This window comes from Vulpes lagopus, chromosome 3 (assembly GCF_018345385.1).
Source record: "Vulpes lagopus strain Blue_001 chromosome 3, ASM1834538v1, whole genome shotgun sequence".
NCBI lineage: Eukaryota > Metazoa > Chordata > Mammalia > Carnivora > Canidae > Vulpes > Vulpes lagopus.
Window position 1 is genome coordinate 108,063,266 of NC_054826.1, and position 18,115 is coordinate 108,081,380.

General features: G+C 48.7%; 1 protein-coding gene across 2 annotated transcripts in view; it reads left to right on the top strand.

Moving 5' to 3' along the window:
- GTF3C1 (general transcription factor IIIC subunit 1) overlaps positions 1 to 18,115 on the top strand; it is a 73,403-nt gene that overhangs the window by 16,303 nt on the left and 38,985 nt on the right. Inside the window, exons 6-10 of one of the 2 annotated variants that reach the window (XM_041747876.1) lie at positions 377 to 500; positions 2,738 to 2,785; positions 14,144 to 14,311; positions 16,309 to 16,424; positions 17,526 to 17,832. In XM_041747876.1, coding sequence (XP_041603810.1) covers positions 377 to 500; positions 2,738 to 2,785; positions 14,144 to 14,311; positions 16,309 to 16,424; positions 17,526 to 17,832 — 763 coding nt within the window. The remainder of the gene's footprint in view (positions 1 to 376; positions 501 to 2,737; positions 2,786 to 14,143; positions 14,312 to 16,308; positions 16,425 to 17,525; positions 17,833 to 18,115) is intronic. The other variant, XM_041747877.1, reaches the window with a different exon arrangement.

Below are 18,115 nucleotides of genomic sequence, written 5' to 3' on the forward strand. Positions count from 1 at the left end.
GTGTGTGTGTAGTATACTTCCTTAGTTGGAAAACCAAACACTGAAAAAGTATACGGAGAGAAGCCACCTTTTGGCTCTGCCCACATCTGCCTCACTCCCCCCCCCCCCCCCATATCCTTTCAGGATCTTTGAGCAAATAAATCTCTTTCCTCTCATAATCAAAACTATTTATAAAATCATTTATTTAGTGCCCTGGACCTTGTTTTGTTCCCTTGACAGCATAACTTGGAGCCTTTCCTCATTAGCCCTTGCATTTCCTTTTTCAAGGTAATTGGTTAACTCAGCTCCTGAACTTATGTCCACTGACATGATTTTAATGGTTGCAAACACCTTGCTTTTATCTGATAGCAGCTCTTAAATTGTATTTTTTTTGCAGGGTCTGTGTGAGAGGACATTTAAGCGGCTGTACCAGTACATGCTGAACGCTGGCCTTGCGAAGGTGGTATCTCTCCCCTTGCAAGAGATCCACCCTGAGTGTGGACCCTGTAAGACAAAGAAAGGTAAAGGTGGTCTTAGCCTCTGTCCCCTTGGCCGCACAGACAGCTTTCACTTTTCCCTTCCCACATTCAGCCTTACAGTGGGGTGACTTCACATTTGTCCAAATCTCCATTCCCCAGTGCCTCACTTAGGATCTCCTAAGAGCAAAAGTACTCAGGAAATGTTCGCTGAGTGAAAGTTAACCTAACTGCCTGCACACATCTCTATGTAGATGTCCCTCCAACATCTCCACTCCGTGGTGTCCAAAACAAGTTTGTCTTCTTACACTCAGCCACTGTTCATTCCAGCATTTTGAAAGTACTGAAGCTGTGTTACATGATCTCATTCTGTAGTCCTTGCAAGATCGGTGGTAGTATCACCTTTCACATGTAAGAAAATTAAGAGATGCTAAGTAATTGACATAAGGTTGAGCAATCAGTAAGTGGCAGATGTGGGATTTGAACCTTCCAAGAAAGTTAAACTAAGGACCATAGACTATAAAACTTCAAAAACCTTCCTTGGTCCTTTATTTTTCTCTATTCTTGATGTTTACACCGTGCTGTTTCTGACCAACCGAAGTCATTTAAAAAGCTAAGGGTCAGAGCTTTCAGTAGAAGATGATAGATGAGATATATGCATTTATCTGCACTCTTCCCAAACTCTTCTGTAGTGATGACAAGGGATATAAAAGGAATAAACCTGCAGGTACAAAGAGACTAGGACAGGATGACAGCAGAGTCATCAACAGTATTCTGGTGCTCAAGACAGATGGATACATAATGATGGACTGAGCAGCCTGGGGAAGCTCAATGACAGAGAAGGGCACAAGCCAAGAATTGATGCCTCAAAACCTGAAATAAACTAAAAATGTGGAGATTCCAGGTACCTTCAACCACAAGTTTGGATAGCACCAGAAACAAGAGGACTGGTTGGCAGGTGTGTGAGAAGCTTCTGTTCCCCCAAGTCTTCTTCACAACTTTGCATAACCAAGTAGGAAGCCCTTTCCCACAAAATTCTGGATTTATCTCAAGATAAGATGCATTGGAGGGTTTCTGGACTCACAGACCCAGCTCGGGACACAGTGGTGTGCTGAAAATGGGAGACTAAAAGGTGAGGGTAACTCTTACTGTGGTTACAAATTTGGCTCCTGCACATTGACAGCCAGACTTGTCCCCTAGGTCAGAGACTGGAGGCTTCTTTTTTTTCTTTTTTTAAAGATCTTATCTATCTATTCATGGGAGATAGAGGCAGAGACATAGACAGAGGAAGAAGCAGGTTACCTGCAGGGAGCCCGATGTGGGACTCAATCCCAGGATCACAACCTGAGCCAAAGGCAGACACTCAACCACTGAGCCACCCAGATGCCCCTGGAGGGTTCTTTTTTTTTGCAGAAACCAAACAGTCGGAGAGAAAAGCCTTCTAGATACTGAAATTTAGGGATATCCCAACAAAACAGCTGACCCCTGCCTGCTCACCCTACATGGAAGCCTACACAGTGATTCCCAATCCTTTTTCTACGCAACGTCCAAAACACAGGCTTTGGGCAGCAATTTAATGCTTCACCAAACATTTGAGAACTCTAATAGGAGTGTAACAGGAACAAACAAATGTAGGAAATAGAAACAAAATGAGGGACAGAGGAAAACCTAAAAGAACTGGCAGAGAGAAGACATCACATCCATGAAAACACAGCAAGAAGCTCTAAAGGAGGGACATGCAGAAAATCAAAAAGAGCTCTTGGAAATAGAAGGAATATGACTATTGCAATAAAAGATTTAGCAGAAGGGAAGGTAGTGAGATAATGCTGAGAAAAATCAAAAACTCATAAGAGGTGAAAAACAGAGCTAAGTTGAAAATATGAGGGGCTCAGGGGGGGAGGGAGAGACAGAATGTGTGCAGAGGAAGAGAGGAGGAGACGATGAGAAATTATACAAGCGCTTCTCCCAAATCTGCAGGATGTAAGTTCTAGAGCAAGAGACCCAGCAGGTGCCTAGCATGAAGAACATACCAAAATCCACACCAAAACACAGTGTCCTGGGACGTGGGAAACCTGGAGCAAAGGAGCCTCCAGAGAAGAGACCACAGACTTGCCGGTAGTACCTGAAGCCCGGTGGCTTTGGAGCTTTCATTCTGCAGGGAATGGACTTTCCATCTGGAGCTCCCTATTCAGCTTTCACATCGATCCACTGTGAAAGTAAGGACATTTTCGTACATGCAGATCTGAAACCGTTCATCTCCCATCTCTCATGTTCCCTTTCAGGAAGCTGCAGGACGATGTGCACCATCAAACGGCAGGCTGAAACAAGAGGTGGGAAAATGGGGTCTGGGTTGCGGGGGAGACCAGGAAAAACGTGGGAAGATGCCGAAGGGAAATCACTGTGACAGGCACCAGGGCAACCTGTCCACACGGGAACAGGGGATGAGGGCTCTGGAGGGACGCAAATCCATGCAAAGGATCAGTTGCCTAGTGAGTGTGAATGTGTTTTGAGAAGGTTGTGTGTCGGCAGAGAGTCTGTGTGAATTGGTGACCAGTAAACAAAACCAAGCCAATGGGGGGAAAATGACATTATTAATGCCAAAGAAAACCAAAAGGTATATAAGAAAAAAAGGTCAGGGCCTGTATGCTTGACTTTAGGAGCAGAACAAGTAACCTGTGGAGGCTGACTTCATTACCACAGCTTAGGAGAGAGTGTACTGATGGAGGACAAAACACACCCTCCCCGACGAGTAGCTCGATGTGGCCAGGAGGCAGTCAGTCATGTTTGTCGAGTGACCGTGAACTGCCAGTCTGAGGGGTCTGTCTCTTATCTCCTCGCTGAGCTCATCAGTCACTGCCCAACATGTCTGGCTTCCTGTGTTTGAGCAACGTCTTGCAACAGAGACAGTAACACCAATATTATCATACAACAGGTGAATAAACCAATGAAGGAACCCAGGGTGAGGCCCCTTGGGGGACCTCTGAATCCCTTCAGTGCTGAGTGCATGAGTGACTGGTCAAATGCCTTGAATCCCTTTGGAAAGAGTAGGTGACATCAGCCTTTTCAGTAGAAAGAAAACCAGGAAGTAGCGCTGGGTCCTGTGGCAGGCCGAAAAGTCCCAGGAACCGAGAGGTATCCTGGGGACTTCTCTGAATACTTAAAATAGCATGACCTGTGGGCCTGTTAAGCATTTTTATTTCCTGATTTATTGGGAGGAAGACATTAAAAATAAACAGACTGGAATGATTATATTTTTAAAGTAAAGAGAAACTAAGCAGGAAACATCCTTAAAGAGCCTTTCTTGCTGGGCAGGCAGCCATGGAGCACAGCTTCTCCCAAGCTTGAGGCCCCTGGAAATTCAGGCTAGCCTCTTGCAACTTTGATGTGACAGCCCTGGGTCACTTCCTGTGGGGGTAACCTGCAAGTTTTGGCCTCTCTCCGCCTCAGCAGGATGATCTGGGGATAATAATGCAACCTTCCAGAGTGTCATGGGGTTTACAGAAGACAGTGTATACAGAGCAGGGGCCACAGACCAGGAATGGTCACGTGTAGCAATGTATTTTGCTTGGCTTACGGTGTTTGTTTTCACTGAATTCATTGCTGGGCATTTAAGAATCAGAAATTACACCTAAAAAGTCAGCCTTTCGGCTTCCCTGCAGAAAATGAAATTAGGCAACATCAAACTGTGTTCCATCAGCCAGGCAGAGAGATGCTGCCCCCTTTCCACAGGGCCCACCCCCCACCCCCCAGGGATGCCCTGCTTCCTGCTGTGTGACCCATAGCCAGCTTCACTCTGGTGTGTCATTGGCCTGATTCTTGCAGGTGTGTCTGTGTCACACGGTGAGTTGTCCGCATTTTCCTGAGGCCTTGGGCTGGGAAGAGAAGCCCACCAAGACTGGGTACTGATGCTAGTGATGGCTTTAACTCCTTATGTGGGGTCAAGTGAGCAGGGCTCTAAGACAGTGACCATCAAAATTTTTAGATTGTCACACACAAGCACAGAGAGCCCATTCTGACTGTTCAGGAGGCTCCTCTCATTCTGTGGTGGTCTTATTACCCACCTCCTGCTGCTCAGGCTCATCAACTGGATTCCCCTCACTCCCCATGTCACACTGTGACTCAGGTATTTATCTGTGTGACTTTTTTCCAGCTAGGTTGGGAGCTCCTTGAGAGTGGTAGCCGTGCCCCTCACATACTTTTATCCTTGAGGCCTTTCCAGTGTCTGCTTGGAACGGAGTAGGTGCTAAGCAAATGCTTAGCAAATTTAATTAGGTACCATGTTAGTTCCTCTCCTTGTGCAGGAGAGAAGGGATGAAGGCACAGCTTTAGTCTTTTTTTTTTGCCTTGTGTTTTAACATCCCAGTTTACAGAATTAACATAAACCTTCCCTCTAAGGCATTATGAAGCAGACAAGACTTAAATAATAAATAAAGATGATGGATTATTTCATGTAAATTTACAGGTGTGCCTGGATATATATGAGTTGTTTCTAAAAGCTGTAAATAAAGAGTTTGGATTTAGGCATATTTCAAGTACATTATAGGAAGAAGCCGCAGTGATCTGCTTTGCAAAATTTGGATTATATTCTTCAAGTATTTACTGGTCATACAGTGTTCATTCATTTGGGCTGAGAGCTGAAGGGAAAAGAAATTGAAGTCAACTTTGTGATTTTTCTGAAAATGAGGGCCAACTGGAAGCAAGTGACAGAAGTGTTCCCTGGGGCTCATGATGGAGGCAGTCAGTCAGCAGGTTGTCCAGGGTCAGTCCAGTGTGTCCAGCACTGAAAAGGATGAGCAAGGGGTCCAAGCACCTGTATTGTCCTATTTATGCTGTAGACTTTAACCGTAGCTATTAACTCATGACCCTTACAATATAAAAAACAAATTCAGCAAGATAGCAGGACACAAGGTCAATACAAAAAAATCAGTTGTATTTTTTATACACTTGTAACAATCCAAAACCAAATTAAGAAAACAATTCTCCCATTAGCATCAAAAAGAATGACATATTTAGGAATAATACATTCAGCAAAACAAGTATAAAATGTGTAGTCAAAGAACTACAAAACATTGTTGGCAGATTTAAGATCTAAGCAAATGGGAATAATCCCTTATTCATGGATCTGGAGATTTAATGTAGTTAAGATGGCAGCACTCTCCAAACTAGGAGAATCTCAACTGACATCAGTGTAGACATTCACAAGCTGATTCCAAAGTCCATATGGAATTGCAGGGTACCCAGAAAGTTAAAACAATCCTGGGAAACGAGAATTAAGTACTGTAGGAAGACTCAAACTTACTAATTTTGAAACCACTACAAAGCAACAATAATTAAGCTAGTATGGTGCCAGCACAAGGATGAACAGATCAAGAAGTAGAATTGAGAGTCCAGACATACACCCATATGTCCGTAGTCAACTGATTTTTTCAGCAAGGGTGCCAAGACTGTTCCAATGGAGAAAGAACCCAGTCACAAAAGGCCATTGCTGTATAATTCCACTTAGAGGAAAATCCAGAGTGGGGAATCTGGAAGTAGATTAGCAAGTGCTCAGGGCTGTGATGGGGGCACCCAGGGTGCCAGGTACAAGGTTTGAGGCAGGGAAGATTTCAAAAATGGATTGGTGACAGGCACACCTACCTGAGAATACACTAAACCACTGCTGATGTGTGTTGTGCACAAGGTGAATTGTAGGGAATGTGAATTATAAGTCAGTAAAGCTGTTAAAAAGTAAAACCAAGAAACACTTGTAATAGGGTACAGCAAACTAAATTAAGATCATTAAAATGGCGAAAAGTGACATTTGAGAAATTATAGTAGGATTAAAGTATACAAGCTAAGGAAAACGAGAAATGAACCATATCGAGAAGGATTAAAATGCAATAAAATAAAGATAAAGGTTTAAAAGAGCTTTGAAACCAGGAAAGTAGAATTAAAAAGAATGAAGATCGGAAACACAAAAAGGATAAAGGGTGAACATAAACATGAAAAGAATAGAAAAAGATCATCAGAGCTGAGCTAAAGCCTAGAAAATTAGTGGCACGGGGGAAACCCAGTAGAATCAGTTAAAAATAGCAAGATCTCTAAGTCAAAAGTGGCAAAGTTGGTTAAAGGATGCCAGCTAAAAAATGAAGGGTAATTCCTCTCGTTAATATTTGAGATAAATAAAGGAAATGGACATTTTAATATGGCAGAAAACGATTTAGAGCCAAGCATCTAAGAGGGTAGAATCAGGAGTAAGATCCTCAATGGCATAATTCCAGGCTTTGAGTAATGTCAAGCCAGGGCTCCAGGCAGCCCTCTGGCTCCCGAGGGGGCTCAGCACTTGGGACAGCACCCTTGTTGGGAGATAGTCTTTTCCTTGTGACTAGGAGGGAACATGCCTGTCCCAGCCATGCTGTGGGCAGTGGAGGCTGGCAGCAGGCGGAAAGGGAGTGGGGCCAGGGGAGCATTCTGCAGAGTCAGACGGGGGCCAGTGGCAGTAGATGTGCCACACAGCTCTGATGTGGGGAAGAGCTGGTGAGGTTTCCCTTGGGGCTTGGAAGAGGCCAGTGCAGGGACTTGTGAGTATGTGGCTGCACAGGTGCCCAGCTGGCCACAGGTTGGCAGGGTGCCAGTAAAGTGACAGATGTGTCTGTGCTGGGTGCCATTCCATTCTTAACCAGCGTCTGGCTCAGTGCCCTCAAGAAAGGTTCGTTGCTGCCATGCTAGTCATAGCATGGCTTATACCAGCCGTTTCCTTCTGTGGGTCTCTAAGAACTCCCGGGGACCTAAACAAGTCAGTCACTAACTCAGCCCAAGGATTGGGCTGGGTATTTAATGGGGGCTCTGGAACTATGGCTGAGAGCATTTCTCCAGCACCCTAAAGCCTGTGAGCCCTCTTGTATGTACATGATGGTCAGTACCATTGTTACCTTGTACAGTTAGCAAGGGGAACGTTAGACTCCACGGGCTTATCTTAGGCCATGAAAAGGAGGAAGGCCCCAGGGGAGATTATGTCATTTTGTTGTCCTATCTTGGAGCCAGGAGAGAGGTGGAAAAGCCATCTGGATAATATGCCAGGCTGTGTGCCAAGTGTTAGTGCTTTACTGTGCTCCTTTGGGCCATCCCATTATGTGGGCTCTCTTCTCTGCTGATAAGAAAACCAAAGCACAGATCCCTTGCCTCAGGTCATAGAGGAAGGACAGGTGTGGAGGTTTGAGCACAGAAGGTGTGAGCCTCTAATCAGGGTCGTCTGCTTCCTCCCTGAGAGAAGGAAGGGGTTGGGGTTGGGGAGTGAATGCCTGGGGCCTGAGTCAGGGCAGGGGCTGAAGGTGAGGCTAGCTTAGGACAGGGGCAGGAGAGTAGGAAGATGTGGTTTCCTGCTGGCCTTCTCTCTAGTCCATCTTCCACATCCACCACAGAAATAACTTTAAGTCATGTCTACAAAATAAAAAACACAACATCCATTGTTTGGCCTCTAAATCTTCTACAATCAGCCTTCTCCTTCATCCCCGCCCTTCCAGCATCCCTCGCCTTCCTCTGCCTACATCCCTTCTGCCTGGACGTTTCTGGTTGTGTCCTCTAGCATCCCACCCCCAGGTCCCCTGTTTCTGCCTTCGCCTGCCTCGCCCCACCTGCTGCATCATTTCCCAGCACTGTGGATGCTGCCTCCTTGCTCTGTAATCATAGAGCATAAAGTATGCTTAGTTTGTGAGGCTGAGCCCCTTACCCGCAGTCACTCCTCTGGTCCCTCCCAGCAGGTGAGTCCAGCCATGCTGTTAGAATGATGCCCATTTTACAGAGGAGGAACCCGAGGCTCAGAGTGGTTAGCAGGTTGCCACGACAGAGCCAGAACTCAACCCCTAGCTTGTGGGAAGCTTGGGAAACCCAAGCAGACTGCCCACCACCCCTACCTACCCCACCCCACCCTGTCCTCTCTCTCAGACACCACCCTTTGCAGGGCAAGAACCCTGTCTTCATCTTTATGTCTTTTGGGTCCAAACCAGAACAAATGCTTGAAATTGAATTAAAGGCCCCAAGCAATATGATATTTTCAGCCCAGGTTGTGACATGATCCTTGATCCTCAGAAGCTGAGTTTTGCTAAGGTTGCAGTAATGATCATTGTAAAAAGAGCAGGAGCGAGCGCTACCTATTGAGCACTACTTGTTTGCCAGACGCAGTCCTGAGCACTCTGAGGATGACACTTTTCTGTCCCCATTTTGTAGCTGAACGACCCGAGGCATAGAGTGGTCTTGTCACTCTGCCATCCAGCTGGTAGGTGGCAGAGGCAGGTTATCACCAAAGAGACACTCCAGAGCCCACATGTCTTTTTCTTTTTCTCTTTTCTTTTCTTTTCTTTCTTTCTTTGTGTGTGTGTGTGTTTATTTTACCACAGAAATAACTTTAAGTCATGTCTACAAAATAAAAAACACAACATCCATTGTTTGGCAGAGGCAGAGAGAGCAGGGAGGGGCTGAGGGAGAAGGAAAAAGAAAACTTAGCAGATTCTGCTGAGCGCGGAGCCCGATGTGGGGCTCCATTTCTTAGCCCTGAGATCATGACCTAAGCCCTAACCAAGAGTCAGCTATTTAACCCCAACTATGCCACCTGGGGGTCCCCAGAGCCCATATTTCTAACCTGTTCTATCACCCTAGGGTATGGGCTGTGGGCACCCTCCTTCATTCCGGAGCACAGCCCTGAATTCTGTATGTCTGAAAGTTACCTCCTTAGGACCTCCTACCTCTGTGGGCTGGCTTCTCATTTCAGTTTCTAGACTCCCCGAATGACACCCCAGCACTGACCATCCTAGGCACGTCCATAGGGGTGTGTGTGTGTGTGTGTGTGGCAGGAAGGGAGAGTTTACATAACTTCTCCCTGGTTGACCAGTAGGACTCTACCTCTGTTAACGACTTTGCAGGAGCAAATCTGTTATGATGCTCATTTGTTCTCGTCTTGTTTTTGTTCTTTCCTGGGTCCATCACGTTGAGAGCACCTCTCTGTTAGGTTGGGAATGTGAGAAACACAGGCTGTGGGTGCCACTTCACAGCAGCTCAGGATTTCCCTTTATAGGGGACAGTGTTTTCCGATAGAAATTTCCAAGCCAGTCAGGTTGCCCGGTATAAGAGGTCCAGCACCTCACTGACCCCTGAGCCTGTTTTCCTTTTTCATGAAACAGCAGCAGCAACTTGGCAGAATCCACACGATAATTTGCTTCTGAAACCATCTAACACAGTACCTGGTGCACCTAGGGGTGTTTGGGAAGGGTTCACTCCTGCCCTTCCTCCTTTCTGGGTCTTCAGGATACCTACAGTAAGCCATTCTTGCTTCACACCAAGGCGAGCCCTTCCTGGACCTTTGACACAAAACAACTCTGCTTGGTTTGTGTGGAACTATGGATATTAGCGCACCATATCTTTAAGATGCCTGAGAACGTGTGCAGTGATCTCGCTGGTTCTGTCTCTCCTTGCCTTTTCTTCCTGGAAAGGAAGCCCTGCACCCAGGGCCCCGTGGTTGCCATTGCCAGGTGATCTGAGAAGGGGTCACTGAGGTCACTGAGGTGCCAGCTCCCATTGACCAGTCGGCTCTGTTCACCCTGCACATGCCTGCTGACCAGGATCTCATTCCAGCCCCTCTGCTTTGGCTTTTGCTGACTTGTGGTCTGGTACAGGCTCATTAAAATTGCCTTAAACATAGCCAAACATAAGCTGGAGGGATTTCAGTAATACAAGTTGGAATTCCAAGACTGGTTAAACCAGAGCTATGGAAAAGGCATAGAAGGCTGGTGAAACTAATTCCAAGTGGCTTCTTGGAGTCCTAAGCCACCGACTACACAGTGTTGCCTCCTCCACCTACCTTATCTTTTAAAGTTCTCCCTATAACCTCATGAGGCTAGACCTCCTCCTTAGTTTCTAGGCAAGTCAGTCGAGGCTGAGGGAAGTCAACCAGCTCATTTAGGTTTGCACACCGGCTCTGGCAGAGGAGCCCAGGTTCTTAACCACCATGCACGCTACCTCTCTAACACAAGGTTTAACACAAAGGTGCATTTGACACGGCACGGGGAAATGGACCTGTTTCCATGATCAGTGTTTTGAGAAAGACCAGAGACAGACACAGCTTGGGTAAATGATCCAGGGTTTACTCATCTGATGGATCCAGGAGAAAGTCCTTGCTGCTGGGATTCATGGCAGAGAAGTCAGCCATGCTGCATGGGATGGGCAGAGCTGCAGACCCCATGGCCCCAAACCTCACTGGCAGCCATCTGGATGTGTGTTCTACCTGGCCTTCTGGAAGTACAACTACCTCATGCTGAGCCCGGTCTGAGATGCCTGAGCCGAACCCACCGCTGAAAGGATGCTGGGGACTCACCTGTGTCACGGGGATTACAGGGGCCCCCCAGCCTCGGATTGTTAGATCTGATGGGTCACCTCACATAATGTACATGCCATGGTGCCGGCCCACTGCAAGTGCTGGCTGTTAGGGTCAACTGCTGCGTACCAGCCTCAGTGTATTGTCTCCAGCATCTCACCACTGATGTGTGAGGTGGAGAACATCAGACATTTTGCTGAGCTGAACACAAAAAGCTCTACCAAGTCATTTCCTCAGAGTCTCAGAAATGGGAGGTTGTGGAGCTTAGATGACCTGTGTTTGCCTGACCCTGGAGCCCAGGTTTTGCCCCGATGCTCCTCCGAAGGTCTGGCCACCCTGGCTGGCAGTAGAGGCGACAGTGGGGGGTCATTTGGACAAGGCTGGGGGTGGGGGGCACAGGCATCGAGTGCTGTCCAAGCAGAGGTGAGCACAGGTGCCAGCTTGATGTCATGAGGAGCAGAAGCTAGGGAGGCCCAGAGGGCATTTCCTTCCTCGCCCTTTGGACACATGAGTATATAGTAGCTTTTCTCTTTCTCATCTGTGCTGATGTTGAGCACTGCTCTGTGTATCTCTCCTTGGCTGATTAACCAAGTTAATCAGTTAAGACGGGATGGAAGAAATATTGCCGGGCTGTTGCTGATACGTGCTGGCCTGCCTCCCCTAGGTGCTGCATCGGGTCACCTCTCCCACAGAAGCCAGCGTCCCTGGCCCCAGGTCACCCACTATGCTCGGTCATATGGATGCCTTTGAATTAGGGGCCATATGTAGTTCAAGGTTTGGGACCTGGGTTCGGAAGCCAGACTGTCTGGTAAATCCCAGCTCCTCCCTTGCTGAGGAATAGGAGTTTGGGCAAATGCCTTAGCTCCCGGGGTTCTCAAGTGTGAAACAGGATAGTGGCCACCAGCAACTCAGGCCATGGTGAGAACCAGCTTCTATAACACATGGAGAGCTTTGATTGGTATCTGGGACACTGCATGCATTCGAGCAATGGTAATATTAGGAGCAGTAGGTCGCTCTGTGGGCACTGTCTGAGAGGCGAGTTGGGGGTTGAGAGAGTTGGGAGGGGCTGGGGTAGAGCGAACAGTGGGGAAGACCCAGTGGGGAATGAGTTGGTGTTTGGTGTTATGCCTTCGTGCTGGGTGTGCGGGCTGTAGGTACCTTGGTCCTCGGCTGCTAGTAGGAAACTCCAGTGAAACATCAATTCTGGTCACTCAAGCCTCGAAATAATTTTCACCCATACAGATGGGTCCAAGGGTCCCCCTCCTTGCCATGCCCCTCCTCCTGATTGCGTTAGGCTCCCATCTAGGGAGGGAGGAATGGAAGGAGAGGGTGGGGCAGGCACCCTGAGTAAAGGGCAAAGCCGTGGGAAGCAGGATAACCGGAGAGGGCCCGGCAGGTATGGGGGGAGCCAAGGCATGAGGAAGCTAGTGTTGTGACTTCACGTTTCTTCTGTTGAAAAATCAGAAATGGGATTTTTGACGAATGGGATTTTCTGTAACTGGGAGGAGTGCCGACAAGTCAGCACCAGGCTGGTGCCTGAAGACTTCCCAGGCTGCCCCTACTTTTGTGACCATTTGCCCCAGGCCTGCCCTCCCAGGAGGGTTCTGCTAGATCAGGCTTGGCCATACCCTGCCCTGAGGGTAAGCCTGATGAGCTCAGGGCCCTGACATGCATTACTGCTTGTGAATTCACCTACAAGCCACACGCTGTGTCCTCCACGAGATCCCCTGCCCCAGTTGGGGTGTTGCACCTGACCTGGCTCAGAGGCCAGTCTGCAGTGCTCGGTGTGAGGGAAGGCCCTCTGGCCACAGCTCCTATACAAGAGGCGTTGGATAGCAGAGACCAGCTTTATTATGGCTTCCCTTGCCTTGGTACCCAGGATTAGGCACCTTGGTGTCCTGTTGGAGAAACCATCTGTGTCCCTGCGATAACAATTACTGCAGACTTAGTGATTGCAGGCAGCACCACTTTATTGCTTTACAATTCTGGCAGCCTGGAATGGATGTCATAGGGCTAAAATCACGATGACGGCAGGGCTTTGTTCCTTCTGCGGGCCCCAGGAGAGAATCCGTTCCTGGCCATTTCCAGTTTGTGCAGGCCCCCTGCATTCCTTGGCTCGAGCTCTCCTCCTCCACCTTCAAAGCCAGCGGCCTAGCACCTTCTAGTCTTTCACTCTGATCCTCCTGCCTCCCTTCCTAAGGGTTCTGTGACATTGGGCCCACCCAGACTCGAGGATAAGATCATCCCCTAACATAATCACACCTGTATGTCCTTCTTGCCACAGAGGGTAATGTAGTCACAGGTTGCGGGTATCAGGGCACGGACATCCTCGCGGGGTCATTATTGTGCCACCATACTTGTATGTCATAGGACCTCCTAGTGCAAGGTCCTTTCGTCTTCAGTGGAGACCTGTGACCCTACCTGAGCACCTTTGCCCCTGTTGCTTACAAGCTCCAGAGAGCTTGGGCCAGTCATAGCCTCCTCTGTACCTCAGTTTCTCCATCTGTAAAATGCTTTCTAGGATTGTCAGGATCAAATGGGTGGGTTTGCACTAGTAAGGTGCTGAGATGTTTTTGCTTTGTTTTGTATCTTTCTTTTGGTACAGCCACAGCACAGGCTGGTTATCTTTCTCATATTGTGCTTCCGTGGGTTGGGTGTGATGGGCGGATTGTGATTGCCTGAAGACCTGAGCTAGCCCACAGAGTGGTTGTTGTCAGTGCACCACCACTTAGTCCTGCATCATTGTTTGTGTGCTTCAGAAAAGCTAGCACACAGAGTGCTGTGTGGACCCCTTCATACTGGTAGCTTTTGCCTCTTTCTGGAGTTTTCTTGGAATAAATTCCCCACTCTAGAAATCATTGGTGAAAGGTTTCCAGCAATGCCCTCATAGGGTTCTAGAACACATTTACACTGCCATCACAACTTCTTGGCAGTCAGTCTCCCCTTAAAAGGAGAGAAATTGCCTTTCACCCTTTCGGCAATACTGCTTGTGCGCCAGGAACTGTGCTGGGTGCTGGGGAGCTGGCGTGGACAGACAGGCCTGCTTCCTCCTGTCGCAGAGCTTGTCTCGAGCAGGAGAAGGCTGCTGTTTATTTAATAGGACTGACACAGTGCCTCATTATTCCTCTCATTTGCATTTCCTTGTTTACTAATTATGTGGGAAACAAAAAGTGGTTGTATGGAGGACATGTTCAGGTGTCGTGCCCCAGGATGTGCCGTTTCAAACGTTCTGAACTCGATGCTGTGTGTACGCCTGTTCTCCAGGTCCCTATCTCAGCTGTGCCCCACCCCCCTCAGCAGTGTTCTGCTCATTGCTGGAAAATATGCCACATTGCATTCCTAGGGACGGATGTCATGGTACGCTGCCTCCGGCTGCTGAAGGAATTTAAACGGAAGGTCGAGGATGACCATGACCAGGACGACGACGAGGACGAGGAGGTCATCTCTAAGGCAGTGCCCCCGGTGGACATCGTGTATGAGCGGGACATGCTCACGCAGACCTATGAACTCAGTAGGTCCTATGTGCGCGCGCCTGCTGACATGGGGCTCCTGAGCACTGGGGGCCCAGAGATGTGCTGCCCACGTGTCGAAGGAGAGGGCTATGTTGTTGAAACTCTGGTTCCCTTGGAAGGTCAGGCTTTGGGTCAGATCTGAGTGTGAGTAGTCACCCTGTAGGACATTAGCAAGGTCCGTGAGCCTTGGCTCCCACATCTGTAAACTGGGCATGATGCACACCCTAGCCCATGAGAGGGACTGAGTGAGGAGTAGAATCAGAACATTGGTGTAGGGCCTCCCCTGTGGAAAGCACTCAAAAATTGATTAATACTAATCAGTTAATACTAAAATGCAAAGATTCGAGAACCACCTCCCATCTTCTGAAATTGATCTGGAGTTACTGCAGGCCTGTAGTCTTGTCTCCCCACTCCTCGCCTTTTCCCTAGACCCCCTGGGATCCATGTAAGACAGCAGTGACCCAGAGCCATACACAGGGTGGCTGCAGGTCCCTGTGGGGAGGAGGACAGAAGAGGGAGTGCAGTGGCCACAGGCTGCGAGTCAGCAGCTGGTATGAAGCCACGCTGGTGAATCAACATAGCCTTTTGAGGGGCTTTTTGGCATTTTTTATCAGGGTTTTTTTTTTTTTTTTAAGATTTTGTTTATTCATGAGAGACACAGAAAGAGAGAGAGAGGCAGAGACACAGGCAGAGGGAGAAGCAGGCTCCATGCAGGGAGCCCAACATGGGACTCGATACCGGGTCTCCAGGATCAGGCCCTGGGGCTGAAGGTGGCACTGAACTGCTGAGCCACCTGGGCTGCCCTTTATCAGCTCTTACTATCATTCCAAATGGGTTCCTCCGAACACAGTTTGGGAAAAGCTACCCTTAACCCTTTTGTGCCTACTATGAGCATGTTACTGGTTCAATATAGTGATACATCCTGGTCTTCTCTTTTGATTCTTTTTTTTGAGAGAGAGTGCACATGTGCCCCTGGTGAAGGAGAGACAGAGGGAGAGTATCTTAAGCAGGCTCCATGCCAGTGTAGAGCCCAACATGGGCCTTGATCTCACAACCCTGACATCATGACCTGGGCTAAAATCAAGAGTCAGACTCTTAACCAACTGAGCCACCCAGTTACCACCACCCCCCCCTTTTCATTCTGATGTTTATTTTTATGCCCATACAACACTGCAAGACCTCCTTTATCCAGATGGCTTGTACCTGGCAGCCTCAAGTGTGTGATGCAGCAATAAAGGGGAATCTGTTTCTGAACAAGAGAGCTTTGCTGCAAAGCCCATCCTGTGGCTTGTGCACTTTCCTGGGGAGACCACCTGCTACGTCTGCCCCCACGCCCACCAGGCTCCATCCTAGAGTTCCTAGTCCCGGAGCCTTTGAGTAAATTCAAAAGGGCTTCTTTGAGGCACCTACAGTAGCAGCACTGAGTGGTGACAGCATGTAGCAGGGCAGGAGCTGACAGAGTAGACGGAGCAGATAATAGAGCACAGGCGTTTGCTGCTTGCTTGCCACAGGGCCCAGCACACTCTTTCCCCTAGCCCGCCGGCGGGCATCTGTACGGGACACTGCCAGATTGGTGTTCGGAATGCCTCTGCGTCTGCCGAGACAGCAGGGAAATGAGGAAAGTTCTTAACTAAAAACTATTAAAAACAAAAAAGAAAAAGAATCCGTTTCATGTATCTGGAAAAGTCCACATGAAAGAGCTAGCTCCCTGCTGCTGGGCAAAAGCACTGTCAGCAGAGCTGAGTACATCCGCAGCCTGTCACTTGCCACTTACTGTTCTAACAGGGAGGAGGTAGCCTGAAGAATTAGCTTTTGGAAGGAATGTTCAGAGGTTCTTGGTAGGGGAGGGAGAGGAAACACTGATTTTTTTTCTGCGTGTTGGTTTCGCCATATTGATGGAGTCTGTGCTTAACGGGGGTGGCAGGAGTGGATTTGTTTAGAGTGGGAGGGCTCCTTTTCAGGGGCTGAGGTTTACACATTATATTATTTCCCACAGTTGAGCGCAGAGGCACGAAAGGAATTTCCCAAGCTGAAATCCGAGTGGCTATGAATGTGGGAAAGCTGGAAGCAAGAATGCTGTGTCGCCTTCTTCAGAGATTCAAGGTTGTCAAGGTAACATCATGAGTCATCTGCAGGCTCCATTGTCTCTGGGTCTGCGCACAGCGTGATAGCCAAGGGCTGTCTCAGCCACTCAGGAGACGCTGTAGGCCTCAGTCGCAGGTGGCTGCCCACAGGCATGTCATGTCTCCTTGATGCTGGTTTTCGTTGGTTTTCACTTTTCAAAAACTGAATGAGTCTTCAGCACTGAAAAGTCAGCAGGAGATGTGGCTACAGGGGGCACACAACTGTGTGGGGCCTCCAAGGAAGCTGGCTAGCCTCTCATTGCCCCTTCAGTCAAAGCAGCTGCTGCCCAGGGGCCTGGGCCCCTACTCAGGCCTCTTTCTCTCTCATCACTTGCCTGGCTCCTGGGGACAGTGGACTGGCCAACTGTACGTGTCTGCAGGTCTCCTTTCGGCATTCATGCCTACATTCCTTCCAGCCCATATCCTTCCCTCTCTTCTTGCCAACATTTTGGCCGTTTTGTTGGAAGGCAGGATTACAGTTGAGCTAATGATTGCAGAGTGCTTGGCATGTGCCTTGGCATGAGCTTGACACATAGAAGATGTTGTTCTTCCTGCCATGAAGAGCCAAGAGAGCGCCTTTCCCCTGTTCTGGAAGATAAGAAGTGTGGGTTGATGATGGTCCCATCCTCTGTCCCTAAGGCAGTGGCTGAATGGAGCTGGTGACCTCCAGTCCGTGGCAACAGTTCTAAATCCTAGAATCCTACACAGTTAACACTCACTGCTCACTAACCATTGCCTGTGGGCCTAGTCTTGTGCCAGGCACAAATGAGATGGGGAAGGACCAAGTGAGGACCCAACCCTCAAGGAGCTCACAGTCCCATAGAACAGACACACATTCAGGATGGCAGTTTGGAAACCCATCTCCGACAGGCCTGTGGAAGCAGCATGTGAGAGGTGACCAGACAGGACAGTGAGGGAACACCAGTGGGGCTGAACACCCGGGTGGTGGCAAGGGGTGCAGGAAAGATCAGGATGCAGACACCACAGCCCCCAGCTCACCTGCATACCTGAGAGTTGCAGCACCCTCCAAACGTGATTAAACACATCTCATTCAAAAAAAAAAAAAAACACATCTCATTCCCCCCTCCAGGGGTTCATGGAAGATGAAGGGCGGCAGCGGACCACCAAGTACATCTCCTGCGTGTTTGCAGAAGAGAGCGATCTAAGCCGGCAGTACAAGAGGGAGAAAGCCCGGAGCCAGCTGCTGACCACAGTGAGCCTGGCCTCCATTCAGGAGGAATCACTCGTGCCTGAAGGGGAAGACACCTTTCTTTCTGAGTCAGACAGTGAGGAGGAGAGCAGCGGCAAGAAGAAAGGGAGAGCATCCCAGAGTGACGGGAAAGCCAGCTTGAACTCCAGTCTCAGGACACAGCCTCATCACTCCATGTCAGCAAAGGGTAGGGAGTGCTCTGGGGGCTGGAGGGAAGGTGGGCAAGGCTGGCAGAGGGTGTTGCCCTCGATCTAAGCTCTGCCAATCCCACCTTGCTCTGGGGATCTTGAGAAAATAGCCCGTTCGTTCAGCAGACACTTGAGGATCTCTTTGTGCTGTCCTAACTGGGGACCTGTTGGTGTCACGTGATCACATAATCAGTAGTTTGGAGGAAACAGTCACGTCTGTCTCTTGGCTGCTTGCAAGTCTGATCTCCTTGGCAAATGTTCAGTTCATTTTGTTGTGTTTTT